We start from the raw sequence: 14976 nt of genomic DNA, 5'->3' as shown, positions 1-14976 counted from the left end.
CCCAGCGGATGCGCTTTACAGAGCAAAGAAAAATGGCGAATCTTGTAGAAGCGACAACACAACGGCAGTTTGAAGATTTCTTAGCCAAAGCTGGAAAATGCCTAACTGTAGTGCATTTCCAGGCAGCATGGGCTCCCCAGTGTGCCCAAATGAACGAAGTGATGTCCGAACTGGCCAAGGAACACGCTCACACCACGTTCGTCAAGCTGGAGGCCGAAGCGGTGCCAGAGGTGTCGGAGAAGTATGAAATCATCTCGGTCCCCACTTTCATTTTCTTCAAAGCAGGGGAGAAGGTGGACCGCATCGACGGAGCCCATGCCCCGGAGCTGACCAAGAAGGTGCTGCGCTTGGCAGTCGCCGGCGGTCCGGTCGCAGCTGCGGAGAGCAGCGCCGCGGACCTGAACCAGCGGCTGAAGAAGCTGATCAACGCGGCGCCGTGCATGCTCTTCATGAAGGGGTCCTCGCAGGAGCCCCGCTGCGGCTTCAGCCGCCAGATAGTGGCCCTGCTGAAAGAGCACGGCATCCAGTTCAGCAGCTTCGACATTCTGTCCGACGAGGAGGTCAGGCAGGGGCTGAAGATCTACTCCAACTGGCCCACATTCCCTCAGCTGTATGCGAACGGGGAGCTGGTGGGGGGACTGGACATAGTGAAGGAGCTGGCAGAGTCTGGGGAGCTGGAGAACACCTGCCCGAAGGCTGTCACCTTGGAGCAGCGGCTGAAGGCCATCATCAACCGGAGTCCAGTCGTGCTGTTCATGAAGGGCGACAAGGAGGCCGCAAAATGTGGCTTCAGCAGGCAGACGCTGGAGATTTTGAACGGCACCGGTGTCGACTATGACACCTTTGATATCCTGCAGGATGAAGAGGTGCGTCAGGGGCTCAAGACCTACTCCAACTGGCCAACTTACCCCCAGCTCTATGTGAAAGGAGATCTGATCGGAGGTTTGGACATCCTCAAGGAGCTGAAGGAGAGCGGAGACCTGGTGTCGGTGCTGAAGGGGGAGTCGTAGGTGGATCTGCCCGGTCCACCAGGACCTACGAGATGCCACTGCTGATGCCCAGATCGGCCCGGTGTCACTGATCCTACACCGCGGCCAGAAAGTGAATTCATGGAGATCAATAGGTTTAATGATGGATAGAATAATCAAACTGTCTGGATAAGTTCACATTCTACTTGATGCATTTGATGAGATTTGACTTTTGGTTCTCATTTGTTTTGTTTTTCTCACAGTAATTCTTGAAAGTACATCTCAAGAAATGTTTGGAGTGATATCAAACCATCCCTGCGCTTGTCCCAAATTCATAAATCTATGAAAACAGCTGACATGTGTTCACATATTCTGTTGTCATTTTGTTTGGGGTTTACATTTGTGCTTCCACAATTTACACCCGAAGAACATTGTCATTTACTGAAGCATTATTTACCAAGCCTCTCTTTTCATGCCCTCCTGTTGTTCGTCCATGTAGAAAACAACTGTTCCCCAATAATCACTCTGGTTTAAATACTTATGTCTAAGTGGCACTTATTTAAACAATCTGTCCATTAATAACGTTCTGATTAAACAATAGAAATTTAAGATTTGGTGTTGTTTCTGAGGCAACTTTTAAAGCCAATGTGGGAGAAAATATCTTGGTAGAATTCAATACAAAGGATTACATGATGTATAAGATGAACGATTATATAGCGTTTAACTGACTATCAACTTAAAGTTTGAAAACTGCTACACGGATCCAATAAAGTGAACAGACTTACAAGCCACAGTCTCAAAGTATAACATTTTTATTGGTAGTAATTCTCAGCAAATCATACAGTAGTGTGTGTGTGTGGGGGGGGGGGGGATAGGTTTATGCTCATCTCATTTTATCAGTAAATGTACAGTTTAGTTTACACTCTTCAATGTTGTCCATGAACATAACAGAAACGTTTGTATATGGGATTCATTTGATTGAAATCCTGTGACAGGTGACAGGTGTATAGTTGGCATTAGAATGTGTATTTCCCACTCGCTGCTCGTGTTGAAGAACCCATGTTCTTAGACACGAAGTTTGCCTCATGATGATGTGTTAGAGCTGAAAACCAAATTAATCAAATATCATAAACACTGTTTCACTATTTCAAGTCTTTGTACTCAAAGCAAACTTCCCCCTGGCTGAGGCCTAATTTAACAAATACACAAGATTGGTATCATTCATCATCAAAGTCATTATGTCATATTTTTTCCATGACAATATGCAAACTAACACATCTTGAATTCTTTTTCTTTTTCAACCTAATATTGTTTGTTTGAGTTTTTTTCCATGTCATATTTTGCATGCGAGCGTCAACCAGAGTCCGGCATGTTCCATGCGTGCATGTGTGAGGGCCCGGGCTACGCTGCTTTCATTGGAATGGTTTTCCCTATGTGATGCTGCAGAAACTCCTACATGATGATAACAATTTTTCCATGTTTTCATTGTTCGATACTTGAAAATAAATAAAGCACAATATTCAAATTCTATTCAATTCACCCTTCACAGGAGTCTTAAAGTGAGTACCAACATTTCTTCAGACATCACATTACATCCTAATAAAAATTTGATTTGTAAATATGATTCTATGCCAGAAGGAAGCCAGATATTATGTTGTTCAGGTTATTTCCTCATGGAACCATCAGTGTTGTCACGTTTGGTCCAAGCAACAACAGGCGATGTAGCCCGAGTGGAGAAAAAAAAAATCACCTTTGTGGGGGAGGATCCACCCACAACCAACCAGCAGAAAAACCCCGGGAATTCCCATGATGCCTCTGAACAGAACTGTTAACATAACTTCACATAGCCAAACAAGCACAGCCCCTTCATAGCCACATGTTGGATTTTTAGCTTTTATTAATGTAAAAGAAAAAGTACAGCCTGTTCAAATATAAACTGACTTTGTCTTCCAAAAGTCGTGAAGAAAGGGGGAATTCTGTGTAAAGCAGAGACGCGGGAATCATTTCAATTGGTCAGAGGTACACCTGGCATTCGCACCTGTTATTACACACACAAAAACCCGAGATCAGAATAGAAGAACAGAGACGTGACAGCAGAGCGCTTCATCCGGCCGTGAGACAGTTTCAAACATTCATTTAACCAAGTCAAAGCCTAAAGACACATCTGTGCATGTTCGATAAGGTGTGTGAGGTTCCCCGAGGACACGTAATCAGAACTCGACCGACGTAACATTCTCTTTTTATGCCGGAACAACTGGGGTCTCATTCTACTGAGACTAGGGGGGGGGGAAACAGTTTATTTATTTCAGACCACACTGAGTTTCACTTCTTGTCAAATCCTCGTAGAATCAGAGCTGTGTTTGACACCCAGTGCTCCACACTCTCCCTCTCGCACCCCTTTGGGGAATTATACAGACATATTGAAAGAAGAGACTCATACTCGTAGTTGTCCTCAACCGTTTATCACACGACTAAAAAAAAAAAAAAGTTTGTCCCTTTGTTGTTGCAAGTGGGGGCAGAACCTCACGAAAACCACATCCAGTGGCGCGTGTGTAGGAGCCCGTGTGTGTTTTGCTTGGGTTGTCTAGTGCAGAGTGGGTTTGGAGAATTGGTTTGGGTGACATTTAAGATGATCCCGGTGAACATAGACGGGTTGGGTGGGACAGAGAGTGTGCAGAGAGGGGGGTGGGTGGGTCAGGGGGGGAGGGGGGGGGGGGGGGGGGGTTGTCCCATGAAACATGAAACTAAAAACAATAAAGCGAAATGGAAACTCTTCCCCTTCCCATCCGTCGACTGCATTCACACTCTCCCTCGAACCCGAGCGACACTCTCACTTCTGTTCTCGTAGCAAAGATGTCTCATCCTGATGTTTACGTCTGCAGCTGAAACTGTCCCTTTTGGCCCGTTTGCCCTCATTGATGCTCACGGAGCCCTTTGTCTCGTCTTGTTGCCCGTTGCCACGTGGGCTCCTTCTTTTTGGTCACACGGGGGGGGGAGGCATTGAGCCACTGTGTCGCAAGAGGTGTCATTCCCATAACAGGCGATGAGAAGGGCTCACATGCGGCGCGTAGAAAAGGGATGTTGCCGACGCGTGGCCCTCGAGCGCGTTTCCCTCGTCGCCTCGTTGTAGATCAAAGCAGATGCTGTGGCAAAAGTCCCTGTCGTGTGTTCGGTTTGTGTGTGGAACTCTTGTCAGGGACCCAAACGATATCACAAACCACCCACAATGTGACAGTGAGGGGCTATACTGACCTATTTCTATATGAGTCACTCAAACACCGTGTGTATCTGTTTATCTTATTACAAACACCCAAGCTTCTATATAATACAAAAAGAAAACTACTTTGCTTAGTTCCCAGGGGAACTAAAGAAGTCGAGCTGTGTCCATGTGAACATTCTGTTATCTGGAATTAAAAATCTGGCATCAATAATCTGATCAAAGTTTCACATCAGTTGTTGCGTGGTGCCCCCCTCCTCCACATTCCAACCACACTCCACAGAGATCTGTTCTTCGGTGCATTGCCCATGTGGGAGGGAAAACCCTCTTAACCTGACATGTCTCTCTCAGAGATGAGCGGCAGATGAATTTGGACACTGACCGTGCAACACACACTGGGTGAGTCAAGATTTGTTTGTTTTTATCTGAGATCTGGGTCGAGATATTGTTTTAAAGTACAATGTTTTTTCATGATGGTTTTTAAATGCTCCCAAGATACAAAATTCCATCCGGGTATAAGGTGTACTGAAAGTTTTAAAGGAATACTCTTTTTTTTTTTTCATAAATCCGAGTCAGCCAAAGTTTAAGTTTAATTCCGCGACGTTCCCTCAGAGTCATGTAACAAGGGAAAGAACGTTTTGGTCCAATTTGAAATGTTTAATTCTCAACGGCATTCATTGAGGAGCATCAAATGCCCTGATTTACACAGTGGTCAAATGCACCATTCACATGAGGTGAGAAAAACCAAGAGTTGTTGGGATGCTGTTTGGATGTATTGGCTGGGGAGTTAACCTAGTGGGGCAACTCAAAGCAGAAAGGAGGACGGGGTGCAGAAGCACACACTCGTGTTTAGAAAACTCCTTTTCCGATGAGCACAGGTTTAATTGCGTCTTTTTTTTAAACCGCAGAACCTGAGCATTGAGATCAATTGGCAACTAGTGTTTTCCTTCTCTAACAAATGGTGATTCATCGGATGTGACGTGGTGGAGTGCCATGAGGAGCACGGCACTGGAAGAACTGGAAGAACTGGAAATGACACGATCGTGTTCAGAGTTTTAGAGGTTAAAGGAAAACATGGCTCTGAGCGGAGGACACATTTACCCACAATGCAATGGGGGCAACACAGCTAATCCGACTGACACAAGCCGTGAGACTTCATCAGTTATAAAATACAGTATATGTTCTCAACAACAGTATTTGAGTAAAGGTACTGCTATTGTACACTGCTGCCTAATGTACTTCAGGGATTACAGCATGTGGCTCAAAACTATAAAATAAGTGACAGAGAAAAAGACGTTGGTATTACTTTAAGCCCTTCAGAGAAGTAATTCAAATCAATATGCTTAAATTTGACTAAAACAATATACTGTGTGTTTGTTTTTGCAAGAATGGAGGGTCCATCGAGATCCTCTCGTAAGTACCTGGTGCTGGAGGTCTGGTGTGCTGTGCTCACTGTGGCCATGGTTGTTATGGCTGCATTTCTCTTTTCAATCAAACCAAGGTCGACTGAGGTGAGTACACCTGTCACCGGAGAAGAGGGAAAGGAACAGGACCTCAGCTTTGTTGGACCTGCTCAAACACCTTGTGCAAATGAACGCAATTCAATACATACACCTAAAAAAAAAAACATACCAAGTGTTTGACTCAACATCTCTGTGACACAAAGTTGTGTTTTTTCTTTTTCCAAGCATATCTAAAGATAACGTGTTCCTTTGTTGGTTGAGAAGATTCTCCAATCTCATAAAACCCTCCCAAACACACTGGGTCGTACAAAATAAAATGCACACATTTTGGAGAGGCGTGGTCTTCCTGGACACAAATGTGAGCCGTAGATCTCTGTTGCCATTTGCCATTGAGATGACGAGCTGATCAAGATGATTCGTGTGATGATGAGGATGCAGAAGATGATGATGATTTGCTTTCCATCTTTTCTAGGAAGAAGTCTCAACAGTGAAACCACCTAATGTCATTCCAACAGGTATGTTGGTTGGATGTCAAATGGTACCCTTCCCTTCAAACATTACCGAAAGTAACACAAATTAATTAATAAAAAAAACATGTCAAAATCGAATAAATCTTCTTTTTTTACAGCGTACCCTAACCCTAGCCCCAATCTCTTGAAGTCTACAGGTAAGTTAGACATGATTTTATCACCAATATCTCAACACACTGATTTTTTAAGAAGGAATTATAAAGATATCAATAGGATAAAGTCAAATGTATTGTGATGATTCCTACAGTGATCAAATCATCAAATAACTTTAAAACTATGTGGCTTTGCAGGGTCTCCTTTCTCACACATCCAGCTGACCAAGAGTGAGTACACTTCCACTTCCCATCATCTCTTCTTCTTGTGTGCTGAATTGATGTGTTGTGATACCTTCATAAAGGAAACATATTGTGCATATAAGGTAACTTTAGATGCCACGTGTCTTAGTTATTTAACAAAGAAGCCTCAAACCGAAATAAAAGCAAGATGTGTTTTGACATCCGTGACATCACTCTCTGTCATTGTATCTCTACTGCATTAAAAAAAGAAAGAAGAAGAAGCCTTTCACATGACGCCTACAGATGCCGGTTGCAACAAGTTTAGATATGCTCTAGGGGAGCTGATGAAAGTCTTTCTGAGAAACGTAGGAAGTATTTAAGTGAAGTGGAGGATGACACAGCTCACTGAGGGGAAGTAGTTGCCTAAGAGAGTAAATAACAACAACGCCACAGGGACAGTGAACATTGCTAGGTGTTTCTGTAAAAGTCCCCGTTTGGCCACTTTGGATTAATTTCAACTGCACAATCCCATTCAGATAGAGATGTGTTTTTGGGGTGGAAATAGGGTCCCTGAACACGCAATTAGATTTCTCAATCAGCTTCATGCTACGACAATGAGGGCCTATATACAAAATATTTAAATATATATGCAAACATGTTTCTGGCAAAGCCACGGAAAATGATTGCTATTCAACGAATGATTGATGTATTTCTGTTTTTGTACCCGCTTTTTTTTGTCGTTGGTTCAAAGTAAGGGTTAAGTTGACGTTGCGTACCTTCGGCGAACCGATTTGTTACCCTCCAGTTGAAAAACACGCAATGCAAGAGTGTGCATGCACATACCGGGATGGAGGCACAGCTCTGCTGGGTTTCCAGTCTCACACATCGGGGGCTTGCCACCACACTGCCTTTTTCCTCTGTGAAGTGGGTTACGAAAACCTCAACAAACCTGAAAGCGGAGCTGTAATGTGGGCTGCACCGACTGAAGGCACGGTTACAGCTCCCAGCAGCAGGTATCGTACGCTTTTGCAAAGGAGGCCAAAATGTAATGAAATGAGCCTTTTTTCGTTGAGCCGATGCCTTTGTTCAAGTAGAGGTGGAGATCTTTGTGTGAAGGTTTCAAAGGGCCTCAGTAGATGAGAGAGATGCGCGCAGTGCCTCAAGACCCACCGGGGGATCTCGAATATTTGTAAGAAAAGTTTGCCGAATCTCTTGCAGCTATTTCAGAGAAACCAAGCTGGATGATCTCACGCCCCGAATGTCCCTCCTGCACCCTCACCCTGCGCAACGACTCCATCCACTTCGCCAAGAGCGGCCTCTACTTCATCTACGCCCAGGTCACCTTCAGTGGGCCAGATAAACAACAACAATCTGTGATTTTGAAAAAAAATGAAAGGTTTGGTACGGCTCTTAGGGTACTGGCAGAGGGGAACTCGGGCAAAACGGATTCACTCAGACACTCTGTGTGGGTGGCCAATGTGGTCAGCCTCACAGAAGGAGACAGTGTCAGCTTAGAAGTCATAGGTCACAGGATTTCAAAAGAAACCAGTTCGACATTCTGGGGTGCCTATGAGCTTCGTTAGCACGGCAGGACCCCAGAACTCATCTCCAGTTGGCCCGCTGTGTTGATTGTCGGCCTGTACTCATTTGATTTGGTTTTTTTTTAAACTATAAATGTCCTGAATTCTCTTTACTCTTTTATATTGTTGTGCTAGATATTCACTCCAAGTTTTTGCAGGGTAGTAAATCGTGGAACACTACTGTGGTAAAAGGCAGAGTGAGCAACTGCTTATTCTGACCTTTTAGTAAAAAGGCCAAATCTTTTACATCCTATTAACCTCTGGACAAAAATGTGTTGGCTGAATGAGATACTGTATCATTCCACCCTGGGCAATACCTCTTCCTTTTTCACCTGGTTCTGACTGTTAATATTGTGCCGTTAAATTTTGTTGGGTCTCTTGTAAAATGTTAAGCTAACTGCATTGTAAATTAACTTAAACTGTGTGTTGTCAATGGTATGGTCTTGTGTAACTTATGAATTCTAATATTATATTGCTCTGGCTTGATTTCAAAGAGGGGATGCAAATAAAAAAAGTGATCAAAAACTGTGATTTCCGTAACCACATTTTATTTCCAACGAGAGCATGACCACACGGTGGTGCCACCTTCCCTTAATACAATGGAGTCCCCCCCCCTCCCCCCCGCACACCATTATTTCCACGGCCTGACAACACATGCTAGTCACTCATCAACTCAAAAGATGAATGACACAAACCACAAAGAAGTACCAATAGATGCCTGAGAAAGAGAGCGAGACAAGATCCTTTTCCAACTCCGAGGCGTACCCTTGACGCCCCACTTTTCTTTTTCCTGGTGGTGCCATCGGTGTCCCCACATACCGCACAGTGTGCGCTGCAGTACAACCTCAACAAGGAGTTGCAGTGAGCAGGCAAAATCAACAGGTGCAGAACAGGAAGCCACGTATTTGGTGCAACATCGGTCGCACCGTTTCCCCCCTTCCAGCGCATCCACGGAAACATGTGAACTCAAAAGGCCATGTGAGCAGATGAGACCTGAGACGTTTGCTAAAGTCAGTGGCGGGTGCAAATAAACCGGACGTACATAACATTAATGGTGTGTACGTCTGACCTCAGCGCGGCCCTTTAACTATACTGATTAAGCTCCTGAAATGTCCCAAAGGCCCAGAGAAACCAGTTCCCAGTTTATTAGTGGATTTTTAAGCAGCTAGATTTGGATTTACTTGCTGGTCTAAAAAGGTTTAATCAATACAGCCGACATTAAGACTTTCAAAAAGCTCCTAATCCCAGAAGTTAAATATGTTTATATGCCTGAGAACCAGGATTCATCGACACTGAGCGGCTGCAGCCATGCTAGGTGCTCTTTTCACAGTGCTGCAATGTGACCTCGCTATTGCCTTCAAAAATATAACAATGTAAAATATAAAGTAGCGTCCATATAGTTTCTGTAGTCTCAATATACAGCTAAGTATTGAGTAACAGGTTTTTATTATACACAGAAGCAGCTATGAGTTCTACCCTGTTCACCACGTTAGCTTAGTGTGTTAGCATGCTAACGTTTACTGGTTAACGCTACATTCAAAGTCCAATTTGGAGGGTGATGTGAAGGTCAATATGTACTTAGGTCTTAAACTGTAGTTAGACCAATTCACATTTGGGCCAGAGACCACCAAATGCGTGCTAATCAATCATATTGTTGAGATATTTCACCCATTCCCGAGAGCGATGCCACTATAATAATCCTTTCTAAAAGCCCTAATTCTGCCCTTTAATAACACTTTCCCAAACGCCGAACCTCATGTCTGTCCAGACTGTGCTCACTTTCTAAGCCACGCTCCTGGTAAAACACTATGTGATTGTCACCCAATTTATGAACAGGGTTTACTTTTTTTTGACTGTGCAGAGAATGCGGGCGGCGTGACATCAACAGGTGTCCCCCGGGCCGCCGGCTTCCTGATTCTCCACAACACTCCTTTCCTTTGTTCTCTCGTGCCTTTGTCGTTCCTCCACAGCCAAGGCTCACAGAGAAATAGAAGTGATCTTGTCTTTGGTTTGGGCAACGAACCAAAAAAACAAAACAAGACAACATAAACAGAGATAAATCACGGAAGCTCTGGTGGTGATGTGGGAGAGATTATCATAAGATAGCAGCCTGTGGTGGTGTTCTGTGAGCATTAGAATGCAGTTCACTAGTTTTTTAGAAACATTTATTCTGCTCTCCTGCCCTCACCGAGGGGTTTGTGCTCATTTTAAGGGTCTGTAGAGCATAATGCTCCATTTCCAGGGCACATAACCCCAAATAATCCCTATATACCCTTCTGGGATAGTACAGTAATTCTTACAGATTATTGCCAGAGTTGATATTATCGTATTTAGGTGTTAAACGTTATTATTAAATATTTCTATTAAGTTTCTATATGCAAACATTTGTTTTAAGGCAAAATAATAAATGTAAAATACAAATAAAATGATATATGTGACTAAATAAAAGTACTCACGCGGCAGTGTGGCTCCTGTGAGTAAACTTTATTATATATTATTTGATTATTATTACATATTCATGTGTAAGTAGGATTTTACTAGATGTTCTTGATGGTTTCATGCTGAAGGGTAGTTTATTGTATATTATTATTTTATCAACGTTTAAGGGAAATTCATGTTCCAGCAGACAAGTAAAAAAATAGGAAAGAAATAAGTACTACAATAAACTGAAATAGACTCAAGTCCTTGCGGAACATCCAACATTAACCTGATAATTCAAATAGCTGCATTAAGTCATCAATTTAAATTAAGACAGGGAAAATGACACATTCCCTTCTGTTTCCATGACCCTGTAAGCCTCATTTCTGACTCCATTCAATAGCAACACCTCTTCACTAAAACTGAAAGGGGAACTCATCCACCATTACTTCCTGTGCCTTATCAGTGACGACATCCGTCACCACCAGACTGGGTCATGATGGCCGGACGTACTTTCTGTATTCCAGTAGTGTTTATTTTCCTTTAATGAGGATTTGGACACGTGAGCGTGTTGTCATCTGCTCCTCATGTGATATTCTAGACTTTTTGGGGAAAAGTGTTTACAAAGGAAGGACTTTTCTTTTCGAATAAAGCTGTAATTTGAGAGTTTCCAGACGAAGTGGAGGAAGTCTATACTGACATCTGAAAGATTGCTTTCTGCCTCCTTCCAAAAATACTTGAGGGATCCCCTTTTGCAAGGCACCCGACCACAAACTTCTGCTAAAAACAAACAAACAACAGATGGTGTGAAACTAACGCAACATATTCTTAAAGATCCAAGAGTTATCTCTGGTGTAACAGTGCCGCATGTCTGAGTCACAATGGCTGCATCTCTTCAAATTCAACCCCCGAAACCGCCTCCCGGAGCCGAAACAGAACTTATTGGTGGTTGTGAGTCCATGGTTGTGTGTTAAAATCCTGTGACCCAAAGCCAAAGGGGAAAAAAGCTTTTTGGTTTCTGTGCGTCTGTGGTGGAAACTTCCTGAACAACTGAGATCTGTTTGAACTTTCAGCTCCTATCAGCTCTGCTCTAGATTCACGTTTTAAATGCTCGATCCGGCGTTTGGTGTTTATTGTCTTTTCAACTGTTCTTTTTATGTTTTCTAAACGTCCGATGTTTAATGGCTATCTGGGCTCTTTTAAAGCACTTTGAATGGCCTTTTGTGTCAATGGCGCTATAAATAGACTTTGAATGATGACTGTGCTTCATCATGTTCCAGCTGGTTGGGCCTTTTTGTTAAAATTCCACTTCCCTCTCTCCGTCTTTTGAGTTGACCGGTTGGATCGGTCAGTCACGTTAGCTGGACTGCTGGCATGTTTTCACTAATGCCAGTCCTCTGAGGTTAATTGACAAAAAGTTACCCGTAACAATTGGAGCTGAAAAGAGTGTGAATGTCTGATTTTACTGCTTCAGATGCTCAGAAACTCTGCGACTCTGAGTTAATGCAAAGTCCACGTCGCTCCCCCTGAGCAGCGTGTGGAATGTTGACCTTAAAAAGGCGGCTGTTGCTAATAAGCTCTCCGCATGGACTTAATAAATGATCACAAATTGGACTAAATGTATCAGTTTCTGTTAAAACATTTACTTCCGGTAACATTATTCCTACCAAAAAGCAAGAAAAACTGTGTTTGATGTATGACAAATTATGTAAAAACCATTAGTCCTACCGAGACAAATTCATAATTTGATGCCTAAATTAGTTCAAATTACGCCACTGAATCATAACGTTTAATCAACCAATTGGCCTGCGAGTACTGAAGGCAGTGAATCAATCAATTATTGGAACCTTACCTTCGCCTTTCAAACTCATTTGGAAAGATTTCAAAGACTCCTTTCAAAGAACTTTCTAGGCCTCCAGACTCAACAGTCTGTAACATTGCATTTGTGGTGAAACCCCCACGTTGGCCCAGTTCATTGCCTTACATACAGTACAATATACCCCCCCCCTCTCTCGGGGGACGAGAGGGAAACCAACGCCCCCCTTGAAGTGGATTTTCTGGGGCTCTTCTGGCACCAGTGGTTGCGTCCCCCACACCAATGTGAAAATGAAACTTGGTGGATAAACAGCTTCCTTCCGCGTGCTTCCTGTCTCCCCCCCCCCTCCTCCTCCTTCCTTCGTCCCCTACTTTCCTTCCGTTTGCGTGATGTAATCTCCATCTGATGACCACACAACCCTGGGATTTCATGATGCAACGCAAGAGCAAAATCTGCAAAAAAACAAAACAGAGAATGTTCCAGATAGCGCAAGGCGGGGGCGCAGGGGGGGGAGGCGAGGGGGGGTTGGGGGCTGTTTAGTTTTATGTTCCCCGCTCGTGAGAGGGAGTAATTGTCTTTGGGAGGAATCCAGTGGGAGTTTTTGAGTTACATGCTACAAGATGACCTCGGACCAGCCACCTTTGTCCGCTTGGAGAGGTTCAACCGATGATACGCCGTCATCGAAATGACCTTGACTGTGTTGGGGTCCCGCCTTTATATTTTCAAGAGATAACCAAGTGAGTTAATATATATATGTCTTGGGGTTCTTTAACTGATAAAGCTGAACCAGCTGCGTGATACTTTCCTTTCAGGCATCAGTAGATGTTTTGTTCGACAAAGATTCAGATCGCGACATAAATCCAAGATGAAAAAAAAAATCCTCCCGTCCGGGGGTTTTATTACCGAAAAGGAGAAAGACTCCCAAAATCTTTTCACTTGGCCGTAAAATGCTTGAAGGACGAGCATTCCTTGGCCTCAACCGCGGCTGAGTCCTTTATTCACAATGTGAGGGCTGATTTACGAGCTAATTGAATTGCTTTAACTGAATCGTGGCTGCGTTTCATTTTGATCCGCATCGAACACCAAACGTCCTCATGTTTCCTTTAAACATCATCACGTTGCTCTTTGAGAGAATTCAATTGGGACACGTGGTTCACCTGGTCCCAGGTCACCGGATATCACAACTATGAACTCCATTTATAGATTCTCCTTATGAGTAATCAATGAGGTGAGGGACGAGCAACAACTCCAAAGAACGCAATATATGTATTTGTGTGTTTCTGTGGGCGCGTGTGTGTGTGTGTGTGTGTGTGTGTGTGACTGTGACGATGATGACACACTTTGCGGTGTGCGTTTGCACTTCGGAATGAACCATTGATACTGGGAGGTGAGATTTCACCGCCCAGCGCAAACCCACACATAGATACACACACACACACACACACACACACAAAGAGCCCTGCGTCGATATCAGCGTTGAGGCATTGTGCGCCTGGCTGGTTGGCACCATTAAAAACAAACACACAACTGACCGTCCAGTAGCCGGTGGAAGTCAAAGGGGGAAAGTGAATGTGAAAGAGATACGACGGGGCTAACTGGGCCTTGGAGAGTTTCTAAAGGAAAAACCAGATCACTTTTTGAGTTTAGTCTTGAGCACAAAAAGTCAGGTGAAAAAAACAACCAAAATGACATGAGGAAACGGAGGCACAGCCGATAAGGAGAAGTGTGCTGAGATGCATCCTCTTTTAACTCTGAAAACAGAAAGCCGAGCGTTTGCCAAGTTTTGCCTCAATCCTGTTTTCTCTTTTGCAACAAAGCAGCGTTTCTTATTCGAACTGATCTTTTCTCTTTTTTTTCAGATAACTTTCATCTTTTCATTTTCATCTTTCAAAAAATAGTAAATCATTGTTAATCCCAGCACATGACGAACGTCAGGCCACTGAACACTAGGATTGTGTGAAGTCTTTTTTTTTGTTGTTGTTCATTAACGTCTTAAACATCTCCAACAGCGGCGGCTGGTCCATAAGCGCAAAAGTTGGAACAGAACCAGAAATGCTTTTTGACAGCCACACTTGAATATCTGCTTACAGCAACTCTCTTCGAGCTGCCGATTGTCCCTTGAAATGTCCGTAAAAGTTCCTTTAATTGCCAAACACGGGCGGTTAAACCCGACTGTGACCAGAATAGGCGATGAACAGGTGAATTGTTTACAGACTCCACACATTTTTTGTGGCATTTCGAAACATCTCGTCCGACCGCTAATTGAGGCCAACATGTGTTTGAGACTTTGTGTCTGTCCCATTGTGTGCACAGTTGTGGTGTTTGAGCATAAATGTCTGTGTCTCTCTCTCTCTGTGTGTGTGTGTCTGCGGTTGAGTTACAACACTTGCATTTTTTTATATATATATATATATATATTTTTTTAAAAACCCCAAAGTAGGGATCAACCACTTTCCAATCCTGAAACCACTACTCCCATTGGGTTCCACTCTCTGGTAAAAAAAAACTCCACCGAATATTCTGTGACTTCTCTTTCCCTCTGGGGCCGCGGCTCATTTCTCTCTCTCCGTGGGCCCGGCCGCTCAGTGGCGCTGCCTCTTTGCTCTCTCTCTCCGCTTACAGAGTGACATCACTGGAGTTTCCCCTCTGCAGAATCATAAATACTACAAGCTCTCTGGCAGGAGTTCACTCTTAACACAATAGCAACGC

The 14976-nt window shown here is 43.7% G+C and overlaps 1 protein-coding gene across 1 annotated transcript; it reads left to right on the top strand.

The window, feature by feature from the left end:
- Positions 1-8: 8 nt before the first annotated feature.
- Positions 9-1757, top strand: glrx3 (glutaredoxin 3). The gene has a single exon (XM_037452938.2). The coding sequence runs from the start codon at positions 9-11 to the stop codon at positions 1008-1010; it is 1002 nt and encodes a 333-aa protein (XP_037308835.1). The 3' UTR covers positions 1011-1757.
- The last annotated feature ends 13219 nt before the right edge of the window (positions 1758-14976 follow it).

Source organism: Pungitius pungitius, chromosome 11 (assembly GCF_949316345.1).
Source record: "Pungitius pungitius chromosome 11, fPunPun2.1, whole genome shotgun sequence".
Classification (NCBI taxonomy): Eukaryota; Metazoa; Chordata; class Actinopteri; order Perciformes; family Gasterosteidae; genus Pungitius; species Pungitius pungitius.
This window is presented reverse-complemented; position numbering and strand designations above follow the sequence as displayed.

Bases quoted from the DNA above. Each gene is read 5' to 3' on its own strand.
- glrx3 (XM_037452938.2), top strand. From the start codon at position 9: ATGCGCTTTACAGAGCAAAGAAAAATGGCGAATCTTGTAGAAGCGACA.